General features: G+C 46.3%; 1 protein-coding gene across 2 annotated transcripts; it reads right to left on the bottom strand.

Moving 5' to 3' along the window:
* Positions 1-316: 316 nt before the first annotated feature.
* On the bottom strand, positions 317-18,707 carry Zfp1 (ZFP1 zinc finger protein). 2 transcript variants are annotated; one of them, XM_041650931.1, is made up of 4 exons: positions 18,612-18,707; positions 9,195-9,249; positions 5,306-5,432; positions 317-1,623 (listed from the first exon to the last, which is right to left on the bottom strand). In XM_041650931.1, the coding sequence occupies exons 1-4, from the start codon at positions 18,656-18,658 to the stop codon at positions 554-556; spliced, it is 1,299 nt and encodes a 432-aa protein (XP_041506865.1). In that variant the 5' UTR covers positions 18,659-18,707; the 3' UTR covers positions 317-553. The 2 variants fall into 2 exon arrangements, with proteins under 2 accessions (XP_041506865.1, XP_041506866.1); XM_041650932.1 differs by having other exon boundaries at positions 317-1,620.
* Positions 18,708-18,885: the final 178 nt, after the last annotated feature.

Raw genomic sequence — 18,885 nt, 5'->3', positions numbered from 1 at the left:
TGAAGGCCTATCCCATGGTTCTTCTGGATGCACACTAGGCTGGAAAGGTTCTGTGGTGCATATGTGATGTTGAGTATGGAAAACCTTGTTTACTGTGATGCAATTTCATAGATGAGAATTTCAAATTCCCAGCAGCTGTTAAACTTAACAGATTTAAAACAATTTATTTCTCCTCCTAGAATATTCAATTCAAAATTTTAAAAAGATCACTGTAGACTGGGGATGTAGATCAGTGGTTAAAAAAAAACCAGCCTAGCACAGGCAAGACCCTAGGTCTGAGTCCCAGCAGCACAAAAATCAAGAAAGCTCATAGAAATAGAGCTGGGTGTATCTATTCACAATTGGATCTGGAGATACATGTCTGAAATACATATGGATACTAATTTTGAATATATTCTTATGGTATCCTTTCCTCTTAAGTTTTTTTGAGTTAGTTTGCATCTCAATACAATTCCCCAAGTTCCTTCAGTATTCTTCATCAAGGTTTCTCCCTCGATGGAAGAATTCTGCTTTGATGGCTGTCCACGGTATAATCTGACTGGGGCTGCAGGACCTAGCCTGTGTGGACCCTCTGATGGACGCTGAGTCGAGACTTTCTGCTGAAGGCCTTCCCACATTCAGTACACTCGTAGGGTTTTTCTCCCGTGTGGATTCTCAAATGCAGTCTGAGCGTTGACCTCTGGCTAAAGGTTTTGCCGCATTCAGTACACTCGTAGGGCTTCTCCCCAGTGTGAGTTCTCATGTGGATGATGAGCTGGGAGTTCTGGATAAACGACTTGCCGCACTCGCTGCACTCATAGCGTTTCTCCCCCGTGTGAATTTTCTGATGTATGATGAGGTTTGATTTCTTAAAGAAGGTTTTTGCACACTCGTTGCACTCATAGGGTCGCTCTCCTGTGTGAATTCTCTGGTGTGTGGTGAGTTCAAACTTCTGAGCAAATGTCTTTCCACACTCGCTGCACTCATACGGCTTCTTCTCCATATGCGCTCTCTGGTGAACAATAAGGTTTGACTGGTGGGTAAACGCTTTTCCGCACTCAGGACACTCAAACGGTTTCTCTCCGGTATGAATTCTCTGGTGTTTGATGAGGTTTGCCTTATGGGAGAAGGTTTTCTTGCACACGTTACACTCGTAGGGTTTTTCTCCCGTGTGTATCCTCTTGTGGCTAACGAGGAGCGACTTGAAGGAGAAGGCTTTGTCGCAGTAGTTGCAGACAAAAGGCTGAACCAAACTCTTCATTTTCTGATGTTTGAAGACGACTTCTTTATGGCTCAGAGCCTTCCCATGCCCGCTGTATCCCGAGTACTCTACTCCGGCACGGGGCCTTTCTTGCTTCAGGTACAGAAGTGGCTTCCCAAACCCACTGCGCTCCTCGCCCTTCCTCCTCACACAGCTTTCACTGCTGAGTAAGTCGGAATTCCATTTCAAAGTCTTTTCATGTAAGTCGTACTTATAGGGAACTTGTGTTAATGAAACAAAGTCCGTGTTCAGATTTAATGTCTTTCCAAAAAGACCTCCTCTTTCTTCAATTGGTGGTTGGTTCTTGAGGGTTATACGTGGCTTCATCTGTTCATCTGGGTCCCTGGGGTCCTTCTCCATCTGGTCATCGGCCCTCCACACTTCTAGGACAAAACACAGTGAAAGGAATTTTGTTTTTCAAGACAGTTTCTCTGTATATCTTGGAGCCTGTCCTGGAGCCTAGCTCTTATAAACCAGGCTGGTCTCGAACTCACAGAGATCCGCCTGCCTCTGCCTCCCAAGTGTTGGGATTAAAGGTGTGCGCCACCACCGCCCGGCTAAAAGGGACTTTCTTAAGCCTTCTCTGTTAGAGTATGAAGTCCCCACAAGGGATCCCATCATAGAGCTAACTAACTCTGGGTTCAGACTCAGTCTTTCAGCATGAAAAAAAATCCAACGCAAACATTTTTCATCTCTTAAGCTTGGAAAGGAAAATAAATATATATTGTAGGGGTGGTATTTCCTGATGACAAAATGACCTTTAAGTGAGTAGAAAAAGCCGCGCAGTGCTGTCACCATCTCTGATCCCATCTCTGTGAGTCTGAGGCCAGCCTGGTCTACAAAGTGAGTTCCAGGACAGCCAGGGCTATGGATAGAAACTCAAAACAAAAAGGTGGGCAGAAAAAAATAAAAACAGAGGTCAAATCTGAATGTTGTGGCTCACGTCCATAATCCTAACACCCAGGATGCTGGGTTGAGAAGACCAGCCTGAGTCCAAGGCTAGCCTGGGCTACACAGAAAGAGTGTCTCAACAGCATTCCTCCTCTCCATGATACAAAAACAAAAGTTGGCATAAAATGCCATGGTAAAGATAGTACTTTGTGATAAGGATTTCATAGCACCCTCGAGGACAATGGACAGTCAGCCTGGAGACCAAGAAAATACGCAGATGGGCAGTGACGTCATGGGGAGCAGAGTCAGTGACTGGCGCTTCAGCTCCAGACGACAGTGGCACCAGCACTGGTCTCTGCTCGCCCCTGCTGGTTTTCACCCTTCGAGACAGGGCTCCATTACGTAGATCAGGCTTGCCTAGGATTTGCGACTCTTTATTACAGGTATGGGCAGCAACAACTGGCCCCAAAATAACATTTTTCCAGTATATGTGGGTATTTTGCTTGTATGTATGGCTGTGCACCATGTGTGTGCTGAGTACCCATGGAGGCTAGGAAGGTGTCAGATTCCCTGGAACTGAAGTTATAGATGGTAATCAAACCCAGATGTAGCTAATATTCCACTCCATTCCAAGGATGGAACAGGGTAGCTACCACCCAGCATTTCTGTGGGCTCTGGGATTCACGTGTATAATCTCCAACCCTAAAAATAACTTATTAAAAATATTTTGGGGGTGGGTTTCGAGACAGGGTTTCTCTGTGGTTTTGGAGCCTGTCCTGGAACTTGCTCTTGTAGACCAGACTGGCCTCGGACTCACAGAGATCCGCCTGCCTCTGCCTCCCGAGTGCTGGGATTAAAGGTGTGAGCCACCACAGCCAGGCCTAAAAAAAAATTTTTTTTAAGATTTATTATGTATACAACAATTCTGTCTCCATGTATGCCCATACACCAGAGGAGGGCACCAGATCTCATTACAGATGGTTGTGAGCCACCATGTGGTTGCTGGGAATTGAACTCAGGACCCCTGGAAGAGCAGTCAGTGCTCTTAACCACTGAGCCATCTCTCCAGCCCCTAAAAAATTTTTTTTTAATCGGACTAGATAATGGTTCAGAGGTTAAGAACACTGACTATTGTTCCAGAGGACCTGTGTTCAAATCCCAGCACCCACATGGTGGCTTATAACTATCTCTGACTCTAGTCCCAGGAGATTCCATGGCTCTCTTCTATCTAGCCTCTGAGGGCACCAGGCACATGCATGGTACACAGACATATGGGCAGACAAAAATAGCCATACATAAAATTTTTACTTTTATGTATACGGGTGTTTTACTTGCATGCTATGTTTGCAGTGCCCACAGAGGTCAGAAGAGATCTCATGCTACAGAAGGCCCTCAGCCTCCACATAAATGCTAGGAATAAACACATACTGGGTGGAGGACAGCCAGCACTCCCAGTCACTGAAGTACCTCTGAAGCCCACCACCACCCTTTTTTTAAAGACAGCATTTCATTATGTAGCCCTGGCTAGTCTGGAACTCTCCATGTAAACCAGGCTGGCCTTGAACTCAGATATTTACCTGCCTCTGCCTCCCCAGTGTCGGGATTAAAAGTGTGCCACACTATACCCAATTTCTACTTTTATTTTTGTGTGGTGTGTGAGTGCACATACATGCATTACCATGGCATGTGAGTGGAGGTCAAAGGGCAACCACCTCCGACTGGTGCCCTCCTTCCACCAATATGGGCTCTAGGAATCAAACTCAGGACATCAGGCTTGGCAGGGAAGCAAGCACCTTCACCTCCTGAGCCGTCCCACTGGTCCTAGAAGAATCTCTTTAAATGTCTGTACGTGGGGTCTGCGTACAGGTGCCATTGGAGCCAGAGCTTCAGATCCCCCGGAGATGGTGTTTCAGGTGCTTATGAGCTGCCCAGCATGGGCGATGGGAACCAAACTCGAGTCCTCTGCAAGAGCATACTGTATATACCACTGACCGCTAAGTCAACTCTCCAGCCCCACAAAGTAACTCTAAAGTGAGCATTTCTTACAGCCTGCACATATAATCACTCTGCAAGTTTCTGAAGACACCTCTCAAGTAGACAGCAAGATCCTGGGCATGGTGGGACACACCTTTAATCCCAGCACTTGGGAGGCAGAGGCAGGCGATCTCTGTGAATTTGAGACCATTGGTCTACAAATTGAGTTCCAGGACAGCTAGTGCTGTTACACAGGGAAACCCTGTCTTGAATAACTAAAAATGAAAAACCCTATCTCAGGCCACACACCTTTGCCCAGTACTGGGGTGGGAGGGGCTAGAGGTAGGTAATCTCTGAGTTCAAGACCAGCCAAGGTCATTTAAGTGAGAACCTGTCTTAAGAAAAAAATCTCGGGAGCTGGAGAGATGGCTCAGCGGTTAAGAGCATCGCCTGCTCTTCCAAAGGTCCTGAGTTCAATTCCCAGCAACCACATGGTGGCTCACAACCATCTGTAATGAGGTCTGGTGGCCTCTTCTGGCCTGCAGGCATACATATAGACAGAATATTGTATACATAATAAATTTTAAAAAAAAATCTCAAAGGTGCTCAAACTGTTCAAAAGCTGGGACATCATTTCTCCTAGCTTTTTATTTTCCTACTCAGAGCTCCCTTGGTGAGGTCTGAACTGAACATCCTAACTATAGCTCCCCTGGTTGATGGTGAAGGGTCATCTGTCTATTTGTTGATTTCATTGGTTAATAAAGAAACTGCCTTGCCCATTTGATAGGCCAGCCCATAGGTGGGTGGAATAGACAGAACAGAATGCTGGGAAGAAGGGAAGTGAGCCAGATGCCATGCCTCTCCTCTCTGGGTCAGACGCAGTGAAGCCAGCAGCCAGGTCAGGCATGCTGAATCTTTCCCGGTAAGACACCACCTTGTGGTGCTACATAGATTATTAGAAATGGGTTAAGCAAGATATGAGAGTTAGCCAAGAAGAGGCTAGATATAATGGGCCAGGCAGTGTTTATATGAATGAATATGTGTGTTATTTCGGGCGTTAAGCTAACCATGCGGGAGCCAGGCAGGACGAAAAAGTAGGCCTGCCCGCAGCTCCATCTACACCTGGTGAGGTCTGAACTGACCATCCTAACTCCAGCTCCTGCCCCCAGGTTACAGGTTTGTTTGCCAGGCCGTCCTTACCCACGGAGAGTAAATTGCTGTAGTTCTCCAGCATTACATCCATGTACAGAATCCTCTGAGAGGGGTCCAGCTGCTCCCACTCCTCCTGGGTGAAGTCCACAGTTACATCAGTGAATGAAACCGATCCCTGAAATGACACGTGATTCACTTTGGGAGACAGAGAAAGGATGTATGAAAACTTACTCCTGCCACATTGTAAGAGTTTGCCATGAACTGTGCTGCTGGCCAGTGCTGCGTCCAAACACCTTTGTTCAGGACAGGTGTTGTGGTGCACACCTGCAGCCTCAGCATTTGGGGGTAGAGGCAGGCAGATCTTAGTTTCAAGCCAGTCAGGGCTACATAGTGAGAAACAGTCTCAAAACTAAAAGCTAGAAGGAGGCAAATCCACATTGGTGCAGAGGTCTACATCAAATAACGAGGAAAATAAAGACCTTTCAAAAATACAAGTTTTGAAAAGTATATTTCTCACCCTTTCTCAAGACACGATTAAGAAACGCACTGCAGGCAGGGGTACATCTTTAATCCCAGCATCAGGAGGTAGAGCAGAGGCAGGCTGATCTGAGTTTGGGGCCATCCTGGACAGCCAGGACCTGACACAGTATCTCCTAATGCTGAGACCCTTTAATACAGTTCCTCAGGTTGTGGTGACCCTGATCATAAAATTATTTCATTGCTACTTCATAACTAATTTGCTACCACTATGAAATCATAATGTAAATATCCAATATGCACCACTATGAAATCAATTAAATATCCAATATGCACCACTATGAAATCATAATTAAATATCCAATCTGCGCCACTAGGAAATCATAATTAAATATCCAATATGCACCACTAGGAAATCGTAATGTAAATATCCAATATGCACCACTATGAAATCAATTAAATATCCAATTTGCGCCACTAGGAAATCGTAATGTAATATCCAATATGCTACCCACAAAGGGTCCCAACCCACATGTTGAGAACCACTGCCAAAGAGAGACCCTGTCTCAGAAAAAAAAAAGCACCAATAAAACAGTAATTTAAAAGGTCATAGATAGGGACAAATCAAAGCAAGAGCCGAGGGCAGTGTCTGGATAGAGTTTACAGAACAGCAGTAACTCTCTAATGACAGCAGACAGTTTCTAGTGCAGGCCGGAACTAACTCAGAAGCAGACATTTTGAGGGCTAGCATCAAGATACCTGTGCCACTGTTCCAGACTTTAAAGTGAGGGCAGACTGCCTACATGCAGAGTCTTCCATGCACTTGCTCTGGTTTGTCTTGAACATGTACTAAGGACATCTCTCCCCCTCCTGCACCGTGCTGCCTTGGATCAGATGAGGGTACTCCATTCATCTTACAAATCTGTCTGCTTTTAAAACTAATTCCTGAGAGCCAGCAGTCAAGTGGTAAACAAAGCGGAAAAATACTGAGCATTCTGCCAGATGCACCAGCAGTGTTAAGGCCTGTGTTATGTTTCTCATGACCTTGCCAATGGCTTCCCCAAATGGGGCCGCTGTGAACTTTTAGGAAAGCTACAGCTAGACTAAGACAAGGGTCTCCTAGTAAAGTTTCTAGACACGGCTTAGCTAAGCATTGCTAGTGAGTGCCATGCGCTGCTCACAGTAACACTGCCCTTTATACTGCCACCAGCAATGCTGGAGTTGGCTCTTCTTGCTTGACGTTAGCTAATGTAATCTGAACACAAAGAGCTAGAGATGGTTTCTTGGGTAAAGGTACTTACTCAAGCCTGAAGATCTGAGTTCTCCACCAGAAGGTGGAGAAACTGACCTTGTATAGTCTACCACAATCCACCAACCCCCAACCCTATGCACACAAAAATGTAATTAAATTTAAAAATCTACCTGCTAGAAGGGTTCGGCTGAGATGGCATCACAGGAGCAGACGGTGCATTTCTTAGCCTAGGTGTGCACACTCACACCACACGTCCTCTTTCCTGGCCTGGGGACACCTGGGAGCATGTCGTCATCTAAACCAGGGTTCTTGCTATGAACTGAGGAGTCTTGCAGTAATTAGACAGCCCGCTCTCATTTCACGAGTGATTCATCAGAGCTAGGGGCTTTGGGTGAAAGTTTTAAAACACAACACAGGGCTTTTGAGATTACTGCTTTGTAAATAAAGTGGCTGTTTTCTGCTATAGATTTTTCATTGTAGCTGACTCCCTTTCTGTTACAAATTTGGGATTTATCTCCCACAGTTCAGCACTATTTGAGCTATGTGTGAAGACAGCCACAGTCAAGGAATCTGCTCTGCACTGCCAGGTCTTTGCTCCTCTCTCTGTAAACACAGATCTGCCTTCCTGCAATTATCTTTATTGACAAGCACTGGGTCAGCGTTTAAGGTTTAGGCAAAAGCATTCCATTCAAGGCATTCCCATATATCCAAGGACACAGAATTACTACTTGCTCAGAGCTGTTAACTCATAGCTGCTCACATAGAAGAAATAAGCGTGCCTTGGTTTTACCTCACTTATAGATAAGAAAAGCAACGACCTAAAACTAACCTTGCATTAAAAGATTCCCAACTCCTCACCTCACCTTCACCTCTGCTTACTGAAGACTTTTGGAGATTTACTGCTTGTGTCTTACTCGCAGGAAAAATAACCCTCTACCCACAGTCCAGAGGCAGACAAGCCTTCAACTGGTGCCTCTGACAAGCATCAGGCTTAAGAGCTAACACTGAAGTTTGCTAACATTTGACAAAAATGCTAAAGCACTAAGGGCCACAAACTTCCCTTGTCTGTTTATGTGAGCTGCCTGGCTACCTCTGCCTGCAAGGTTTTGTGGGTCTTTACAGCGGGGTAAGAACGAAGAGAGGTGATAGAAGTGGGAACATAAGTTAGAGCAAAAGCGTCCCAGAAATTAGCAGAGATAGGGAAATGAAGAAAAATAGAGCAGAGAATTGAAATTGAAATTAGGATTGAGACAGACTTAGAGCTAAGAAATTACAGTCAGGAGAACAGAATAGAGTACAAAGGAGAGAGAATAATGAGACCGGGACAGAAAGAAAGAACGTGTTGTAAGTAGATTTCTTAACCCTCAGGTTTTAGTTCCTTTCACTTATTGTGGAGAGTTTTTTTTGAACCCTGAGAGGGATCCTTAGAAGCTGAACTTTTAAGGTTCCCATTAGGTTCTCAACCTGTGAGTAATGATCCCTTTGGAGTCCAAGGGCCCTTTTACAGGGTTGTTAACCAAGACTACCAGAAAACAGATTTACATTACAATTCTTAACAGTAGCAAAATTACAGCTAAGAAGTGGCAATAAAGATTTATGGTTGGAGGCCAGGCGGTGGTGGCGCAAGCCTTTAATTCCAGCACTCGGGAGGCAGAGGCAGGCGGATCTCTGTGAGTTCGAGACCAGCCTGGTCTACAAGAGCTAGTTCCAGGACAGAAACCAAAACCACAGAGAAACCCCGTCTCGAAAAACCAAAAAAAAAAAATAAAAAAAAATAAAAAATAAAGATTTATGGTTGGGGTCATCACAACATTAGGAACTGTGCTGAAGGGTCAGATTATTAGGAGACTGAGAACCACTACTCTAAATACATAGGGAGTCTGAGGGTTGACCGTTTCTTCTCAAAACAGAAGGGACCCCTTACCCCAGAATGGCAAGGATTGATGGGGTTGTTTCACTGAATCTGGAGCTAGGCTTCCAGAAAGCCCCAGCAATCCTTTCTCTGACCCTCATAGTGCTAGAGACACTGGAGTGGGGCAGAGCCCACTACAATCAAATTCAGGTCCTCCTGCTTGTGCAAGAGCTCTCATCCACTGAGCCATCTTTCTGTCCCAAAGCTAACTCTTATCCTTTCTACTTCATTTTCCATAAACATAACGCTCCAAAAGTGAAACGAAACACCAAGTGAGCAATAAGCAGTGGACTCACCTGGGACCCCATCATTTTCTGCGGTTGGCAAAGGCACTGAAGCACAAAGGCACAACTGGAAGAAAAGGAAGCGTGTTATTAAGGATCTGACCTGCCTGGTAACCAGAATGTTGTTTAGAAAGCATATACACCCCAGGGAAAGGAGCACCCCTCTTCAGAAAAAGCATGCTGGCAATGTCCTTCCGCTAAACACAACGAGACACACACACAATAGGGCAAGAATAAGAATTCCACCATCAAAAGACAAAAAAGCCCCAATCCCTGAGGCTGTCAGATAAGGAATTTAAAGCAACTACGATTGCAGCGCACAATGCCTGTCTGTGCTCTAAGCGCTACCACACAGTTCACGAGCTTCGGGCAAGGGGCTGGAGGTTGAAACACACAGAGATACAGAGACACGGCCCTCTAGTCACTGGTAAGAAGCCCCTTATTCAATAGCACCACGGAGGCTTATATACCCAACAGTCAGGTGGGCCAACAGGTGAAAACCTCATCCTCTGATCCTCAAGGCAAGGCAACACGTGCTCGTGAAGCAGAGTTGGTAAACAACTTTGACACAGTCTTTAGTAACTCAAATCAGAAGGAAAATAAAGATCTCTAGCAGAGAAGAGCAGCTGGAGGCCAGGATTCCAAATGGTCCCAACACTCTGCCATGATGTTCAATGTCACCATAGATTTAAAGAGATAGAATCAAGGGACCGTTGACTGCATCCAGGAACCACAATAAACCCTTCGTCCTTTGAGCTTCTCTCGGGCATCTGCCACGTAACAAAACACTAACTGGAACAAAGGTAGAAATTCTTAGCATGCATGAGGCCTTGGATGGATCCTTAAAACAGTCCCTTGCAAAGGAATTAAATAGCAAAGAAAACAGCATTTAAACATCTGAGAAAGAGTAGCTTCAGTTACTAACTGATTGTTTTATTATTTGAGATAAGGCCTCATCATCTGGCCCAGGCTAACCTCAAATTCATGATCCTCCTGCCTCAGGCTCCCAAGTGCTGGGATGGCAAGAATGAGATACAATACCTGATGTGCATTAAAATGTCTTAATGGCCTTAGGTCACTCCTACTCCTCTTCCCACCAAACCGAGAGTGCATTAACCCAAAGCCAGCATAAGGATGAGAACGATAAATGTAAGAGCAGAAATCCGTAAATCTCTAACAATGGAGAATGCAAGGAAACCAGAGCCACATACATGGAAAGATCAGTAACACCAATAAAACTAACCACAAGAGGGAGCCTATGCCCCATATACTGCCTGAATGGCTAGGACCTAGGGTAGAATCAAAGATGGCTGACCAAAACAAAAGTCAACGAAATGATCCCTGCTATACTCATAGATTCATGCTGTGATGGCTATTGTTGGTTGTCAACTTGACTATATCAGGAATGAACTATAATCCAGAAATGGAAGACCACACATCTGGATCTTGATGAAGACAACTCGCCTTTGATCCAACCTTGAGGTGTGTTTGGTTCTTCCGCCCTTGCCCAGCCTGTCAGCACACCCATCCCTTCACTGGCACTGGAGCCTACTTCTTTGGGATTCCAGCACATACAGAAACCAGCTGAGACATCCAGCCTTGTGGAATGAGCAACTCCTGGATTCTTGAACTTTCTGTTCACAGCTAGCCATTGTTGGACTGCAATCTGTAAGTCATTTCAGTAAATTCCCTTAGAGAGAGAGAGAGGAAGGGAGAGACTCATTCTCTAAGTTCTGTGACTCTCTAGAGAACCCTAACTAATACAGGTGCCTAGACCAATCAATCATCAGAGAGGCTTCCTCCAGCAGCTGATGGAAGCACAGGCAGAGAACAACAGCCAACACTAGGTTGAACTCTGGAAACCCCCATGTAGAGGGGGAGGAAGGACTGTAGTGAAAGACCCTCAGAGAGGACCTTTTCCTCCAATGAAGTCCCCAGAACCAGGACACTCCGAGTCCAGACCACTGGATGCAATTAGCAAGAGGTTTATTAAGTAAACACAGGTACCTGTGGGCGGCAAAGTCTTTTGGAGGACTTGCGCGCCTGCAGACTGGGGGAAGGTCTTTTTATAGGAAAGAGGGCAGCAGAAGCAGATTACAGAAGCAAATGCGTGGTTAGTGGTCAGTTGGAATGGGGCAAGGGGCATAGGTGGTTTTTCCTTTCCCAGCACAGATGTATGGGAACAGACATCCTGTTAATTGATGTCCTGTCCTATTCTATAGATATAGATATCCTGCTTTACAGCCAGGGACCCTGACCTCACTCTGCACTTACATTTGTTCGTCAAAAGCCTTGTGAAATGACATTACAGCAGCTAAGCTGGGATCTTTCATAGGGGGAATTGTTTCTTTTGTGAACTGCTGATATTCTAAGTTGGGCACATGTGCTGACTATAGGCATCCTGTTTCCCTAAGCAAACAGGATGTTCTCATGGGAGCAGGCCAGCTGCGGGTTCTGGGGGGGGGGGTGTTCAGGGGGTCTTTTAGTAGGAGTTAGAGGGGTCAAAGCCACCAAGAAGAACATGATCTATAGAATCAACTAAGCACGGTTCATAGGTCTCACAGATACTGAAGCAGCAATGGTAGAGCCTGGGTGGGCCTAGATCCTCTGCATGCATGTTGTGTATAGTCCTTTAGCTTGGGGCTTTTGTGGGACTCCTAACAGTGGGGGTGGGGTGCCTCTGACTCTTTGCCTGCTCGTGGGTCCTCTTCCTTCTACTGGTCACACTGTCCTGACCTAAGGAAGGTTTATGCTAAATTTTACTGCATCTTGTTGGTGTATGAGGTCCTTCTGTTTGTGTTGCTTTCATTGGTTAATCAATAAAGAAACTGCTTGGCCTGATAGGGCAGAACTTAGGTAGTTGGGGAAGACAGAACTGAATTCTGGGAGGAAGAAAGCAGAGTGAGAGAGCTGCCATGGAGATGCCAGGTCAGAAATGCTAAATCTTTCCCGATAAGCCACGACCTCGTAGTGAACACAGAATAATAAAAATGGGTTAAATCAAGATGTAAGAGTTAGCCAAATAGGAGGCTAAAGCTAATGGCCAAGCAGTGTTTTAATTAATACAGTTTCTGTGTGATTATTTCAGGTGTAAGCTAGCCAGGCGGCTGGAACAAGGGGCCCTGCTTCCTGTAACATCTTTGGTTGATATGTCTGGAAGGCCTACTCTTTTCTGAAGGGAAACAGAAACAGTGGATATGGGGGGAAAGGGAAGATGGGGGGGGGGCTGAGAGAAAGGGAGGAAAGGAGGGAGGCTGTGGTCGGGATGCATTGTATAAGAGAAGAATAAAGCAAAAGAAGAAAAAAAGAGGTGGTCCCAAATCTACAAAGGGAAAAAAAAAGATTCCATTTCCAATAAAATACTTCACAGAAATAAAGTTAAGGCTGCCTAACACAGAAATAAAGTTAAGGCTGCCTTACAAAAATTAGAAAGGCCGGTGAGCTGGCTCCCCAGTAACTGTGCTGAGTGACACATAGCACCGAGCTCACGGTGGAAGAAGAGAACTCCCAAGATGACCTCTGAGCCCCATGCAAGTGCCCACATCCATACACAAATTGATACGTGTAACGTGAATATTATAAATGCTGCTAAATTTTGATAACAAAAGACGGAAACAAGTGACAAGGACCATGGGAAAGCCTGGAATCATGAAGGTTTTTATGATCTGATATGAGGCAGTAAGGCAGGCCTGATTCCCCATCTGTATTTTCTGGTTCTAACGAGAAGCAAGGTTTAGCTGCATATGCATCCTACTGTAGCCCTGTACCCACTCCCTTCAAAGCCCGAAAAGGGACTTCCCCTCCCTGAAGCTTTTCCATGCAGACTGTCTGCTCCTGACCTATACATAAGCTTCCTGGTGGGTGTGCCGATAGCAAGCGCTCAGAGCAGACCACCTGGCTGTGCATTCATGAAAGCTGGGGTGGTTATTCACACCTACAACTCCAGCAGTTAGAAGGCTGAGGCAGGACCATTGCCCTGAGTTCAAGGCCAGCCAGCGCTACAGGTAATTTCTTTCCAGGTAAGAGCAGTGTACAAAGTAAGTTTCATCTAGGCTGGTGTGAGCTAGCCTGGGTTTGCTGTCTCAAATAACAATATTCGTGCAGAAACCCCACCCTGCTCAAAACAGCCGAGTTTTAACTCATCGCTTTCTGAGAGAACAACCCAAAGAGCCTTCCACATGCTCTCTCCAGAAGCTCCAACATAAGCCCCACGAAGACTACTCTGGACGATGGTACTGGCCTCTTCCTAATTTCTAGCTGGAATTAAGCAAAAGGACCCAAGGTTGAGGGATGGTCACATGACCAGTTATAAGGTCTCCTCCTGCCAGGCCCTGATGCCTTCTCACAAGTACAGAATCTTGGTTTTGCTCTAACACCAGAAACCTGAGTTTTGGCAGACAGAGTTGACAGCCACCTCACTGCCCTTCCTTCAAGTGGAGAGACAACGTCAACATTTTCTGAGAAAGGCAAGTGTACTGGCTGCTCTTCTCATTGCTGGGACTAAGGCCCAGACAAAAGCAGCTTGCGGAAGGGGCTCCTCAGGGCTCACATTTTGAGTACAGTCCATCGTGACAGAGGAGTCACAGCGTGCAGCATGAGGCCACTGATGACACTGGGCCCACTGTCAGAGAACAGTGGCACACGCTGACTTACTTCTTTCTCCTTTTTACTCAGTCCTGGGTCCCTGGCCATGGGTGAGTCTTTCCACTCAACTAAGTCAATATAGAAACTTTCTCATGGACATGCCTAGAGGTTCTTCCAGGCAATTCTAAACTCTATCTAGTGATTAGTCTCCCACTTGTCAACCCAACAAACATACTACTTTAAGCCCCAGTTTCCACCTCTTGTCCTTATCGGCTCATGGCCATCTCATGATGCAAAATGCGTTCATGCAGTCTAACCTCAGAAGTACCTGTTGTCTTTAACAATTCCAACACTGTCCAAAAGTGTAAGTGAGCCAGGCAGTGGTGGCGCACACCTTTAATCCCAGCACTCGGGAGGCAGAGGCAAGCAGATCTCTGATTTCGAGGCCAGCCTGCTCTACAGAGTGAGTTCCAGAACAGCCAGGGCTGTTACACTGACTAGTCTTATGTTCCTCTGCTTATTTTTTTTTTTCTGGAGTTTGGGGAATTGGGAGTTTCCTGTGGACCTGACAACCTTCCTAACTTCCCACAATGGCCACACTGCTTGGCCTCAGAAGTCTTCCAGACTTGTCACAAGCCTCCGTGAGCCTTACTCTTGGCATCTATCATACCTATGCCACGATGCCAAAACCTGCTTCCTGCTGGAGACGTAGCTTGGCCCCCTCGAGCCATGCTTGTGCCACCTGTCTGCCTTCCAAGCTTACCTGGAGGAAACACCTCCCCAGGTAGTGGTTTTCAGACAGAGGACTCCTTCAGTGGCACCCCCAGTTTAGGCTCTCTTTTGTTACAAGCTGGAACCTTTGCGAGGGGGGCACTTTGCCCCTAGAGCACTGTTCCTACTATCTCGGTGCAGAACAGGTCTCCCTTATCTCTAACAACTGCAGCTATATCTCAGCATTTGCTTTGCAGCCTACAACTTTAAGCCCCCTCCTTTCCCCAGCAAACCACATAGTTTTGCTATCTTTCTGCTCTCTCTCACTGAGATAAGAAGAGCGAGCAGTAACCTCGCTATAGTCTGAATGTCATCCAGAAGACAACACTAGGAATTGAATCCAGGTGCTCTGGAAGAGCAGCCAGTGTCTTAACCACTAAGCCACCTCTTCTGCCCCCATCCTGTCTTCAGACATCCTCCACCAAACAAAATAGTCCATTACTGCTGAATTCAGCCTCACTCAAATTCTCAGGATATAGACAGAAAGCAGCCCAGTTCTTGGCCAGAATATGACATAAATGGCCTCTGGCCCCATTTCAGAGAAGTCCTTGCCTCCCTCTGAAACCTCATAGCCAGAGGCCTTCATTATCTATGTTTCTCTATCTTTGTCTCACTTTCTTAAGGATTTATTTTTATTTTTGCATATGTGTGTATGTCTATGAGTACATGCTCTGAGTGTGGGTACCAGAAGAGGCCAGAAGCAGGTGTTGGATTCCCTGAAACCACCCAACATGGTTGCTAGAAACTGAAGCTGTGTTCTCAGCAAAAGCAGGAAGCGCTCTAAACTGCTGAGTCATGTCTCCAGCCCCCTTTCTCTGGGCATTCTAGTCCTCTGAACTAGAATGGCCCACTTCGTTCTGCTTACACCATCTTAGGACTTCTCTAACCCTAAGTTCCAAACTCTCCCACTCTACTCCAAAACAATCCCAAAGGTCTATGAAGCACCTGGTCCAGTGGCTTAAAAGTGAAACATCAAAACCTATGTCGGAATGAAGAGTCCAGGAATAGAATACAGAAATAAAGGGTTCAGTCCTGGAATACAGAAATATAAAGTTGTAAGCGCAAACACATTTTGGGTGAAAAAAAAAAAAAGCTGGCAGCCACTATTAACCTTTAACAAACATTTTCTGCCTTAAGAGCAGACACCCTGGCAGCCACCGTGCACAGAGGTAAACATTTTACAATTGTCTCCTGCCTCCCAGCTTCCCAGATAGGCAGGTACTGCAGATAAAGGTTAACTTCTAACTGTTGCCTCTATGGGACCTTCTGCTTGTATCCCCTTAATTTTTAACTGTTCCCGTATGTGACTCTACTCTCTGCCTTGCATTCTTTCAGGGACAGTGAAAAGCAGCTGTGTCAGCCACAAGCTAACTTAACATTCTAATGTCCTACAACCAGAAGTTGTGCAAATCCAGTGTGGCTTTAAGCCTGACCTCGAGCTGTAAAAGCTCTTTGACCCACCCCTGTGCCTGATTTTCCTATAAGAGGAGGCCCCAAACCGGCCCCCACCGCACAGCTCCAGAAGCCCAGTCTCTGGCTGTGGTCAGAGCTATAGCTGATAAGCTTTGTGTGCCCCATGGTGATTTTTTTCTTTCTATTTCTGGAATAAAGCTTGCTTCTGTGTGACTCCCGGACCCAACAATGACAGTCCCCAAAGATAAGGTACTGATCTACAGAGTGAGTTCAGGACAGTCGGGGCTACACAGAGAAACCCTGTCTTAAATAAAACAAACTACTACAAAAAAACCAAAACCAACAGACAAAAATAAAAAAACAAAGGTTCGCCACTGGCTAAACAACTGAAGATTAACACAACATCACACCCAGCTATGACACTCCTGACCTCACCTTAAAAACCTGCCAAAGTATTGGGCGGTGGTGGTCCAGGCCTTTAATCCTAGCACTCCGGAGGCAGAGGCAGGTAGATGAGTTCCAGGACAGCCAGTAAATATTTAAGCTGACTCTACCTGTGAGTCTTTGGTACTACAGGCCCATGTGACCATTTGGGAATAAAGGATTAATTAATGGTCAAGAGCTCCCTAAGAAACGAAGGAACTGACGTCATCTTGCTAGCAGTACTGATGCTACCTCAAATGCAGCCATTACTCACTTGTAAGGATTAAAAAAGATAACTCTTTTCATTTTGTTTTGATTTTCAAGACAAGGTTTCTATGTAGCTTTGGAGCCTGTCCTGGAATTCATGCTGTAGACCAGGCTGGCCTTGAACTCACAGAGATCCACCTGCCTCTGCCTCCCAAATGCTGGGATTAAAGGTGTACATCATCACCACCTGGCTTAAAAAGACAACTCTTTCACAAGCAAAGGAAATACTTGGCAGAGAAAGCCACCAAGTGGGCAACCTGGACAGCTGAAGCAGATAAAATACTGGCGGTCACAACAGCCCAGACTTTGAGAAGAAAAGATTTCCACCTCCTACAACTTTGATCAACAAAGTGGTTCTTAAAATATAAAATATGGGGCTGGAGAGATGGCTCAGTGGTTAAGAGCACTGGCTGCTCTTTCAGGGGCCCAGCAACCACATAGCGGCTCACAACCATCCATAGTGGGACCTGATGACCTCTTCTGACATAAAATTCTACATGCAGCCAGAACACTCAAACATAAAGAAATAAGGTAAAATACAAATAGTCAATGAAAAAGTGTTCAAACCCACCAGCCACGATACACAAATCAAAACTACAATGAGATTCCATTTACCCTAGTCAAAATAGCAGTCATTAAAAACAAACAAAACCAAGAAATGCTGGCAAGACTGTGGACAAACGGGACCTTTATACACTGCCCGTGGGACTGAATGTCCAAGCTCTATGGAAACCAGTGAAGGTTTCTCCAGAAACTAACGACAGATCTTCCATATGGCTCAGCTATACCACTTCTAGGTTTTTACCCACATTAGTGGGTTTTTCAGCATTATTTACATGCTATTATTACAGCTATCATGAACCAGCACAGGTGGCCAACAACAGAGGAACGGATATGACAGGCTTCCACAATGGGACTCTTACACTTCTTCACCTGAGCGTGTGTGTGTATGTTCGTGCACACATGTGCATGGGGAGGTCAGAGACCAGCGTTCAGTTCTCTAGTTCTCTCCTACCATGGGGTCCAGGGCTCAAACTCAAGATTTTCAGCACTGGCCGGAGGTGTCCTTACCAAGCCAGCCGTCTCACTAACCCCACAACAGAATTTTTCCAACCATAAAGAACAAAGTTTATGACATTTGCAGGAAAATGGAAGCAACTGGATATAATCATATTAAACAAATTAATCTCAGAAAAACATCACGTTTTCTCTGACTCGCAGTTCTTAGATATTTATAGAGATGCATAGAATCATGGACAGAAATGAAACTATGGGGAAAAGGGAACAGGTGAGGAGGATTTTAAAAAGCCAGTAAGAGATATGGGGGGTATGCTTAATATACCATATATACCTGTGTGAAAACTTTATAAAAAATAAGTAAAAAGCAAAACTCTAATCAAAAAAATAGAGGTGAAGCTGGACAGATTTACAGAGTTCGAGGCCAGCATGGGCTTACACAGCAAGCTGCAGGCTAACCCGAACTACCCAGAAAAGTCAATTTCAGAAAAACAAGAAAATTCTGTTCACACTGTGCCTCAAACCGGAAGTAACGGAGTAGACGCGATTATTCCGTGATGATATAACTGGAAACACCAGGCGCCGCGAGGGAATCGGAGGCTCCCGGAGCCCGCTAAGGTGGCTCCGGGGGCGTGGCCAGCGGAGTGGGCCCCGCCCCCACACCCCTGTGGAGGGTCACGCGCGCGCCCGCCGGGCTTCCGGACTCCCGCGCGGCCTGAACCCCGCGAAGCTGGGCAGAGGCGTGTCTCCTGACAAAGGAAGGCTGGAGCACTGCACCTGCCCGTCCTCCTTCAACCCCGCACGCGTCCGCCGGGAGCAGCCCACAGGGACCAACTTAGAAGGGCTCGAGGCCCGAACCTACGCACGGGAGTCGCCACGGCCCGCGAGGTTTCCACCCTGGCGCGGACACGACCCGTCTCTCGGGCCCGCGCATCCCAGGCCTTGCAGACATACCTGGAGGGGTTTAGCATCCACCCGCGGTTCCGGGTCACGAAGCGCATGGAAAGGGGGCCCTGTTACCCACTCGCGACGGCAGGTGGGGGAAGGGCGATTGCCCGTTCGTTCGCGCAAGCGCGCAGACTGTAGCGCGGGCGGCGGTACCCAGAGTCCTCGGAGTAGTGACGCGGGCCTCAGGACTACAATTCCCATAAGCCTCCGAGCCGCGCTGCTAGGGACTCTGGGAAGTCCGCGAGTGGTAGGGAGGAGACCGCTTTACAAGTTAACTGCA

The sequence above is a fragment of the Microtus oregoni genome, unplaced genomic scaffold, assembly GCF_018167655.1.
Source record: "Microtus oregoni isolate MIOR12 unplaced genomic scaffold, Mior012 000004F_ref0000308, whole genome shotgun sequence".
Lineage (NCBI taxonomy): Eukaryota > Metazoa > Chordata > Mammalia > Rodentia > Cricetidae > Microtus > Microtus oregoni.
The sequence above is the reverse complement of the archived record's forward strand: the minus strand, read 5'-3'. Positions and strand labels throughout refer to the sequence as shown.